Raw genomic sequence first — 10,913 nt, 5'->3', positions numbered from 1 at the left:
TATATATATACATACATATATACGACGGGCTTCTTTCAGTTTCCGTCTACCAAATCCACTCACAAGGCTTTGGTCGGCCCGAGGCTATAGTAGAAGACACTTGCCCAAGGTGCCACGCAGTCGGACTGAACCCGGAACCATGTGGTTTGTAAGCAAGCTACTTACCACACAGCCACTCCTATGCCTAGGTTTGTGGAACAGAAGCAGAGATAAATGACACTTTTGCTATATTGCAGTCAAGCCCTCAGCCTAACTACCCTGTCACACTCTGACTGTCTCCAAATTCTTTATCTGCACATTCCTATGCCAACACCACTACAACGATTTGTAGGTACATGGGATTTCGTTATGCAACCGTATCTTCATCATCTTTCATTAATATTTGAAGTTATTATAATTTTCTATTTCAGAATGTAAAAAGGGATATTTTGGTTTGAACTGCAAATATTTATGCCACTGTGCTGACAATGACCATTGTAACTTTAAATCTGGAGTATGTTCTAGCGTAGGATGTGCTGCTGGTTTCAAAGGGGACAGCTGCCAGTCAGGTCTGTATTTCTGATTTTGTTGCTAATACATTCACCGCTCCTGTCCTGACTTACGGGACAAATATTTAAAATTTAATGTAAGTGATATTATAAAGACATTCATCTAAATCGTAATACTATCATGCTGTAATTTGATTTAAAATAACTTTCGGAATATGTAATTCTGTAATTCCTCAAACAACTTTCAAAACTCATAATTCTTAAATCCTTGCAATGTTCTCTCCCTGTTTCATAATCCCATGTGTTCCCATATCTTGCCATGCAGCCCTGGATTAACCAGTAAGCAAAATAAGCACGTGTTTAGGGTATCAAGAGACAGGGGCACAACAGAAAAGAAAATGGGTTTGCAGCATGAAAGAAATCACTTTAAGCCTGCTAAAATAATATTTGTAATGTCTAGTCTCTTCTAAGTATTGGAAGCAGAAGTTTTACGTAAAATTAATTTTAATGATATCAAACTCTTTGCAATTAAAAAAAAAAAAAAACAGAAACAAAGGAGAAAGCTTTTCAAATATAAATAAAATGGAAGCAAACAAAAAGAAAATAAAAACATTATTTTCCGTCTTCTAAGTTACAGGTACACCACTAAGTCACAGACGCACACATACATGCACACACACACACACACTCACATACACACACAATGGGCTTCTTGCAGTTTCCATCTACCAAATCCAAGGCTATTGTAGAAGACACTTGCCCAAAGTGCCACACAGTGGGACTGAACCCAGAATCATGTGGTTGGAAAACAAGCTTCTTACCACACAGCCATGCCTGATTATTTTATAAATATTCCTGTTTTATTTCAGTGTGTTCTCCTGGAACCTTTGGTGAAAATTGTCAATACAACTGCCATTGTCTCAACAAAAGCCAGTGTAACACCACTAATGGTATGTGCCATGATGGTATCTGTTTACCTGGATATATGGGCCTTGATTGTCAGACAGGTAAGTTGAAGTGGGCGCATTAAGATGACATTTTTATTTGCATTCCTTCAGCATGTGATGTAATTAAGTAGGCAATATTGAGGTGTGTAGGTTTTATATAAACATGGGGGTTTGTGGAGGGTAGGGGAGGTGTATGTGATATAGGGTGGCACAGATCTCAGATGTTTGTTTGTGTTGAGGTAGTGAGTTCAATTCCTGGACCAGGCTGTGTGTTGTGTTCTTGAGCAAGACACTATCTCACGCTGTTCCATTTCACTCAGCTTTAGAAATGAGTTGCAACATCACTGGTGCTAAGCTGTATCAGCCTTTGCCTTTCCCTAGAATAACGATGTTGGTGCCCCCTGACTGGTTCCCGTGTTGGTGGCACAAAAAGCACCATCCAAACGTGGTCAATGTCGGAGTGGTTGGCATTAGGAAGGACATCCAGCTGTAGAAACCTTGCCAGATCAGATTATAGCCTGGTGCTGCCTCCTGGCTTGCCAGTCCTCAGTCAAACCGTCCAACCCATGCCTGCATGATAAGTGGATGTTAAACGATGATGATGATGATGATGGCCAAATTACTATGTAAGGTGTAGACCTCGTATTGTCCATATACATGTTATTAATATATTACCTTTTCTGAATTTCAGAATGCCAGAAAGGATACTTTGGCACCAACTGTAAATCTCAGTGCCATTGTGCAGACAGCAAGCACTGTGACACAGCATCAGGAGTATGTTCCAGTGTTGGGTGTGCTGCCGGTTTCAAAGGAGACAACTGTCAAACAGGTCTGTAGTTAGCAAAATATAAAAAGCAATTGTTTCATTGCCACCTCCACCACTACCATCATCACTATCCATCACCATGACCACCACCATCACCATCTTCACCATCATCAGCATCAGTATTTCTATTTGTATCATCAATGTTATCGGCCTCACCACCCTCATCACAATCATTATTGTTTGCTATTATCATCGTTAAAAGTAATGTTTATAATCATTAAGATGATAAATATCTAAAATATTATCACCATCCTCATCATATTTTTGTCATCTTCATCATCACACTCATGTGCAATCATCATCATGATTATCGTCATCAACATCATAATTGTCATCTTCATCATTGTCATTGCCGTTATTGCATTCATTATCATCACCATGGTTATTGTCATCATCATCATATTGTTCGTCATCATTGTCATCCCTTTCATCATCATCATCATCGCCATGTACTGGGGTCAATGTAATCGGTTGTCCACCCCCCCGTAAAAATCCAGGCCTCATTCATGCCTATGATAGAAAGGATATTATGAGTATAACAGCAAGGCGGTGAGCTGGCAGAATCATTAGCATGCTGGAAAAATTGCTTAGCGGCATTTCACGTCCTCATGTTCTGAGTTCAAATGCTGCCAAGGTCAACTTTGCCTTTCCTCTTTTCAGGGGCTAAAATAAGGAGCAGTCGAGCACTCAGGTCAATGTAACCAACTTATTCTCTCCCCGAAATTGCTGGCCTTGCACCATTGTTATCATTATCATTATTATGCCCCACCTTTTTTAAGCCAGCAAGCTGACAGGATCATTGGCATGCCAGGCAAAGCGATTAGCAGCATTGAATGAAACACCCATGTTTCTAAAGGTGAATTATCCAAACCCCAAAGAATTCCTCTCAACACATGACTATGATGCTCCCCCACTACTTCTGCTCATGATCAGAGATGCACATATTGTCAGCACACTAAGGGATGTGCTCAATTGGTTAAGGTCAAGCAACTGACAAGCAAATCTGTGGTGTTGAGCAGAATATCTGCTGTAGACCATCTTTTATGCCAAGACAAAACAATGTACATGATAACACTTCCAATCAATTAAGATCAGAAGCCATGAGAGCCACTACCTGGTACTGCATCATGGCATTGAGGTGCTGCATCATCATCATCATTATCATTGTTGTTATTATTATCATCATTATTATTATTATTATTATTATTATAATTTGTATTATTAAGGTACTGAGCTGGCAGAACCATTAGCATGCCAGGTGAAATGCTTAGCGGTATTTCATCTGCCACTATGTTCTGAGTTCAAATTCCCTTTCAGGGTTGATAAATTAAGTACCAGTGAAACACTGGGGGTCAATGTAATCTAGTCCCCTCCTCCAAAATTTCAGGCCTTGTACCTTTAGTAGAAAGGATTATTATTATCATTATCATTATCATCCTCACTTCTTTCTATATTACAGTGTGTCCAGCTGGTACGTTTGGTATGAACTGCGAAGGGAAGTGTCACTGCAGTAATAACACTCTGTGTAATGGAATTGATGGTTCTTGCCATAACAATATCTGTGAAGCAGGTTACACTGGGACGGATTGTCAAACTGGTAAGTCCCTTGTTACATGAGGTGTTCTGAATATTTCTGGTTTCTATGACACACTGGCAGAATTGTTAGAAAACACTTGCCCAAGGTGCCACGCAGTCGGACTGAACCCGGAACCATGTGGTTGGTAAGCAAGCTACTTACCACACAGCCACTCCTGTGCCTATAATTAATAACAATATCTATAAAATAATATAATTTATATATGTGTGTGTGTGTGTGTGTGTGTGTGTGTGTGTGTGTAATGCATCCATTATATAAGCTCTTTCTCAGTTAAAAGCAATTCAAAATATGAACCAGTTGATGGGAATATAGTCAGAACAGTAAGTCAGCTACAAACTCATCTTCTCACATATTCTACATTTCTTCACAAGTAACTATATACCATGCAGTTTCACATATATGATATACACCATACAGCTTCATGTATTGTATATTGTATATATCTCACTCCACCTCAGCTATTACAGAACACTCTCAACGTGCAAGTATATGATATCACATATCTCTGCAGTCTATCTTAGTCATTAAATAACAACCATTGATATCAGTTTTGACGGTGAATATTTGTATTTCAGAATGTAAAAGAGGATACTTTGGTCCTAACTGTAAACATTTGTGCCATTGTGCCGACAATAACCGATGTGACACTAAATCTGGAGTGTGCTCCAGTGTCGGATGTGCTGCTGGTTTCCAAGGAGACAACTGTCAGTCAGGTTTGTATGAAGTTTGGTCTGAATTCTTAATTCGAGATTTTACTTTCAGTTATTGTTCATCATTTACTTGTTTCAATCATTGGACTGCAGCCTTGCTGAGTTTTAGTCAAACAAATTGATCCCATGATATACCATCTAAAACTCATCAAGGCATCTATCACTTGTTTTTGTCTCTAAAGAACTCACTGCCAGGAAAAATATTTAACGATGGAGTCAGAATGCATCAACATAACTTTTTTTTCTTCAAAACCATTCAAATTTTATGCTGATGGAATATTCAAATTGCCTAATAGACAAAAGTCAATAATAATGGGAATTATTTCATTGAATAAGATTTATTGCAAGGTCAATTATCTATATCCCTTTTTGCATATTAAAAGATGCTCAGAACTTGCCAAGTAAACTAATATATGCGTATTCAATAGGTATACGTGAACATACATATAAAGGCTTTCTTCTTCGTCCACCTCTTCCTCAGGTCAATGTAATCAACTTAACCTCACACTGAAATTACTGGCCTAGTGCTAAAATTTGAAACCAGTATTATAATTATTATTATAATTATTATTATAATTAAGGCAACGAGCTGGCAGAATCGTTAGCACGCTGGATGAAATGCTTAGTGGTATTTCAGCCGTTACTTAGTTCTGAGTTCAAATTCCGTTGAGGTCAACTTTGCTTTCATCCTTTCGGGATCAATAAAATAAGTACCAGTTGAGCACTGGGGTTGACATAATCAACTCATCCCCTCCCTCAAAATTACTGCCCTTGTGGCAAAATCTGAAACCATTATTATTATTATTATTATTATTATGTAAGGTGGTGGTGAGCTGGTAGAATCGTTAGCATGCTGGGTGAAATGCTTAGCGGTATTTCATCTGCCGCTACACTCTGAGTTCAAATTCCACCAAGGTAGACTTTGCGTTTCATCCTTTCGGGGTCAATAAATTAAGTACCAGTGAAACACTGGTGTCAATGAGACCCAATAGCCCCTGCCCCAACTAAATTTCAGGTTTTGTGCCTTTAGTAGAAAGGATTATTATTATTGTTATATAAGGCGCTGGTTTGGTAGAATTATTAGAGCATCTGTGGGTCTTATTCTGCGGACTTTGTTCTGGCTCTTTGCATCATGCTAATGTCAGCTTTGCCTTTCAGCCTTCAGAAGTTGATACAATATCAGTCAAATACTGGGATTGATTTAATCCATAATTTTCCCCCATCCACTTAAATTCTTACCTTCAGCCTAGGTAAGAAATTATAACTGATAGCTGTTGTTATTAATGAAACATCTGTTCCTCATCTATTACCAGTTAAAGATTATTATTGTATCTTTTCAGTGTGTACAGCTGGAACGTTTGGTCTTAACTGCCACGAACAATGTCATTGCATGAATATATCCCAGTGTAATCAGATATACGGTTCGTGTTATGACGGCATTTGCCAAGATGGTTACACTGGGTCTACTTGTCAGAAAAGTGAGTGGAAATATTAACTGTTCTTCTCTCTCCATTTCAGTTCAGTTCAATTCATCATTGCATGCAGTCTTTGTATGTAACCTTTACATGATGTCCTTGGGTGTGATCTTTGTATGTAGCCTTTATATAGATCTTTGTGTGTGGCCTTTCGTCATCATCACCATTGTCATTTTTATGTCCACTTTTCCATGCCGTCATGGGTCAGAAGGTATTTTGCCAAAGCAGATTTTCTACAGCCAGATGATCTTCCTGTTGTCAACCTTCACCCATTTCCAAGGTAATATTTCCCTATAACAAAGGCAACAAGCTGGCAGAAACGTTGGCAATCCAGGCAAAATGCTTAGCGGTGTTTCATCTGTCTTTACGTTCTGAGTTCAAAATCTGCTGAGGTTGACTCTGCCTTCCATCCTTGCATACTGGGGTCGATCTAATCGACTGGCCCCATCCCCAAAATTTCAGGCCTGGTGACTAGAGTAGAAAAGAATATTTCCCTATGATGCAGGATGTTTTCATGGAAGATTTGGAGTGAAGGACACATCTTGTATGAGAGTGACATTCATTTACAACTGTCATAGGTGCCAAGGCAAGGAAACAGTAATACATACACGCACGTGCACACACACATACAAGGGATATTGAAAAGATTCTGGCTTTGAGTAAAAGAAAATATGGGAGGATCAGTTAATTATGATTTTATTCAACATATTCCCCTCTCAGATTCACACACTTATTACAGTGGTCCTTCAGTTTTTTTCTAAGCCCTGTAAAAGAATTCAGAAGGTTGTGCCTCCAACCAAATCTTTTGAGATACCCTTAAATTTTTCAGCACCCCATCATATATGTATATATACGTATATATATGTATATATATGTGTTTGTGTGTATGTATGTACATACACATATATATATATATATATAGATATATATACATGTGTATATAAGATTGACCAGTGACCGGTCTGTCAAACTGCTAGAAGAAGCTCACTTAAAAAATTCTCAAATACGGATTCAGCGGAGCAAAAACAGGCGGGCTAGACCAGTGAAAATTGTAGACATTTTTATTTTGAAAGTGTTGATTTTGAAACTATAGTCTGCAGATAATCGAGGTATGTACAATTTTCACTGGTCTAGCCCGCCTGTTTTTGCTCCGCTGAATCCGTATTTGAGAATTTTTTAAGTGAGCTTCTTCTAGCATTTTGACAGACCGGTCACTGGTCAATCTTATATACACAAGTACTATAATTTTTTTAGGATCTCGAAAAATTTTTTCAAGAACCTTCTTATTCTTTTAATGTGCTAGTTTCCTGGTATTAAATTGATATTAATTAATATCGAATTTTTACCATATTATGTTAATTATATATATATACAGATAGGTGTGTGGACAAACAAAAGAAAAAGGCACCAAACATATTTAGTAGGAGTTACATATATTATTTAAAACAGTTTAATTCAGCTCCATGTGACTTAGTTTCCACTAACATTTGGTCGTGAAAGATGTGGATAAGAGAAATTGATGGTGGAAGTTGATTGTTGATATTTTCCTCGTTATTTTCATCTATCCTAACTGTTAATCAGTGTTAAAAATACCATTCTTTCAGTGTGCAAGAAAGGTCAGTTTGGTCCAAATTGCAAACACCAGTGCCACTGCATTGATAATAACCAATGTGACCCTGAATCTGGATTTTGTTCGGCTGTTGGATGTGCACCAGGGTACCATGGGGAAAACTGCCAGAAAGGTCAGCTTTTTTTAATATTTTTTTGTTTTTTCTTTTTTATTTATTCATATTATTATTATTATTGAATGAGAGAGCAGTGCATGCCATCAAAGTGACACTGGGGTAAAATATATGAATCCCAGTATACCCATCATGACTACTCATTTGATAAGGGTACACCAGGCACATGCATCACAACCATATGTACGCAAACTCCAGGATCTTTTTTGTACTACGTCTTCATACACAATCTATTTTTCATCTCCATTCACAAGTTGTTTTAAAAAAAGGAATGTTTTCATTCCATTCCAAAACATGCATCACAACCATATATGTGTGACATGGTGATCTCGTACCAAGATTAACAGTGCATGACCTTGCAGGTGGGTCCCAGTTAAAATTTTCTTCAGGTCGATTCCTTTCAACACACGGCTATGATGCTCCCCTACTACTTCTGCTCATGATCAGAGATGCACATATTGTCAGCCACTAAGAGACATGCTCAACCGGTTAAGATCAAACCACTGACAAGCAGATCTGTGGTCTTGAGCAGAATATTTGCTGTAGCCCATCTTTTATACCAAGACAAAACAATGTACGTGAGAATACTTCCAATCAGTTAAGATCAAAAGCCATGAGGCACTGCCTGGTACTGCATCCGGGCATTTATTATTATTATTATTATTATTATTATTATTATTATTATTATTATTATTATTATTATTATTATCTTCTGCTATTTGACAGAATTTAAAATCTTTAGTTTGCCTTATTTTTTTGGCATTTTGTTCAGTTGCTAGATTTCTCTGTTTTAACGACTTCTACAAAAGCTGAACTTATGTTCCAACTGTTATGTTCTCCATTGCAGAGTGTGGAGAGGGTCAGTTTGGAGTGAACTGTGAAGAAAGATGTCACTGCAAGAATGTCACACAGTGCAACAGGACAAATGGATTTTGTGATGGTGGCCATGGTCAGTGTGAAGCTGGCTTCATTGAGCCAGACTGTCAATCAGGTGAGTAAAGGATTCCAACTGGGAGAATAGCCATCTATCTCCTCTGCTGCAAGACACCTGTTTTTATCCCTTTACCATCCTTTAACATCTCATCAACTGGAATAAAGCTACCTCCCTTGATACTGCTCAGTTGAGGTGAGGGTTTTGTCCTGTGAGTTATTTGGTGACCTCACTAGGGCCATGTAAAAAGTGCCCAGTGCACACTCTCTGAAGTGGTTGGCATAAGGAAAGACATGTAACCATAGAAAACATGCCAAAACAGATATTAGAGCAGTAGTTCTCAACTGGGGTTCATAAGTCCTCTGGGGTTCCATAATAAGATTTTAGGTGTTCCACACATGCAAATTAGTTAATTGGGAACACAGTAAAATATTAACAAGCCATGAAAAAATTTTTGATTTTGATGTATTTATTGCAAGGAATGACTCAGTCTCTTTATTTAATGTTTTACATAGTTCAACCTACACAAGTCTATGTTTGAAAAACAAAATAGGAATTTTGGATTTTGGAAGAAGTTTCTATAAAACTAGTTTTTAAACATCGAGAGGCTATAGGGCTCCACCAAAATAAAATAGTAATCAAAGGGGTCCATAGATAAAAAAAAAAGAATGGTTGAGAAGCACTGCATTAGAGCTTGATGTAGGCCTCTATCTCAGGGGTTTTCAAACTGTGGTCCGCAGACCACAGGGGGTCCGCAAGGACAAGACGGGGTCTGTGGACAGCAAATACTTTTTATGGGCAATTTGATTTTATATATGTTTCTTAATCGAAATCTTTTAATTGACAATAAACCTATTTTATAAGGTAAAGCCTAAAATATAAAGGGGTCCGCGAGTCAAAAAGTTTGAAAACCCCTGCTCTATCTTATCAGCTGCTGCCAATCTGCCTAACCGATGCCAGCATGGAAAATGGATGTTAAATGATGACGAGGATGCTGGTGTTTTTTTTTTTGTTTTTTTTTAAAGAAATATATATTTTATAGAATTACTCATTAAACTTAATTGATTTTGATTTTCAAGCTTGCAAGAACAATACGTATGGCCCTGAGTGTAACAACACTTGTCACTGTGCTGATAACAGTAAATGCAATCCTCAATCTGGCACGTGTTCGAGTGAAGGATGTGCTCCTGGTTATGAAGGTAACGACTGCCAAAAAGGTCAGTGAAACATTATCAAATTATCAACATATCAATATATTTGTTCTTTCTCTCTCCTTCTTTCTCCCTCTCTCTGTCCCCACAATACAAATACTGATTTAATAATTTGTTAAATCAAAACTCACAAGGTTATCATGTGTCTATGTGCATACTTCCTGTTTTAGAGGTTTTGGCTACATGTTTTAACCAGTCACCACCACCACCATTTACAGAAGTAAGAAGAAGAATAGGAGCAATTTTATATCGCCCATACTTGTTACAAATACTAGTCTTTAAATCAAATAAAGCTTTATCTTATATCTTTTACTTGTTTCAGTCACTGAGCTGCAGAAATGCTGCGGCAGTGCCTTGAGGGGATTTAAGCTGAACAAACTGCAAATGGAAATGACACTGTACTGCTTGGCATTGACGCCGGAAGCTCCAATATAAACATCTGAGAGTGTTTGGGTGTCAATCTGAGGACATGTACTGAGAGGGATAAAAATCAAACATCCAGTCAACATCATGGTCTTTTGAGTGATCACTAGTGATGGTGACATTATGCCTCTATTCTTCTTCTCACATCGCCTCAGACTCAACATGGAGGCCTACATCAAGTGCCTGGAGGAGGCAGTACTGCCCTAGGTCAAGAGGGTGGCTACTGTAACGCCCTATGTCTTACAACAGGATTCTGCACCATGCCACACAAGCAGGAGAACCCTGTCATGGCTGTCAGACAATTTCTGCGATCACATCACCCCTAACATTTGGCCACCTAACTCCCTACACTGCAACACCCTTGATTATTATGTGTGGGGTGCAGTTGTGCAAGAGACCAACAAAAGTCCTTGTAACACCAAAGATGAACAGAAGGCAAGGATTATGGCAGCATTCACCAACTTAAACAAGGAGACTGTCCAGAAGAGTTGCAGGAGATTCTGAAGTTGTCTGGAGGCCGTGGTTGAAGCCAGTGGCAATTTTATTGAATAAATTTACTCTTT

General features: G+C 38.2%; 1 protein-coding gene across 1 annotated transcript in view; it reads left to right on the top strand.

Annotated features, from left to right (window-relative positions):
• LOC106876469 (fibrillin-2) overlaps positions 1–10,913 on the top strand; it is a 148,187-nt gene that overhangs the window by 129,704 nt on the left and 7,570 nt on the right. The window contains exons 52-60 of the mRNA XM_052976637.1: positions 411–548; positions 1,358–1,495; positions 2,127–2,264; positions 3,721–3,858; positions 4,434–4,571; positions 5,909–6,046; positions 7,648–7,785; positions 8,633–8,776; positions 9,796–9,933. Of these exons, the coding sequence (XP_052832597.1) occupies positions 411–548; positions 1,358–1,495; positions 2,127–2,264; positions 3,721–3,858; positions 4,434–4,571; positions 5,909–6,046; positions 7,648–7,785; positions 8,633–8,776; positions 9,796–9,933 (1,248 nt within the window). The remainder of the gene's footprint in view (positions 1–410; positions 549–1,357; positions 1,496–2,126; positions 2,265–3,720; positions 3,859–4,433; positions 4,572–5,908; positions 6,047–7,647; positions 7,786–8,632; positions 8,777–9,795; positions 9,934–10,913) is intronic.

The sequence above is a fragment of the Octopus bimaculoides genome, chromosome 25, assembly GCF_001194135.2.
Source record: "Octopus bimaculoides isolate UCB-OBI-ISO-001 chromosome 25, ASM119413v2, whole genome shotgun sequence".
NCBI lineage: Eukaryota > Metazoa > Mollusca > Cephalopoda > Octopoda > Octopodidae > Octopus > Octopus bimaculoides.
Note: the sequence above shows the minus strand (reverse complement) of the source record. Positions and strands in the feature narration are given on the sequence as shown.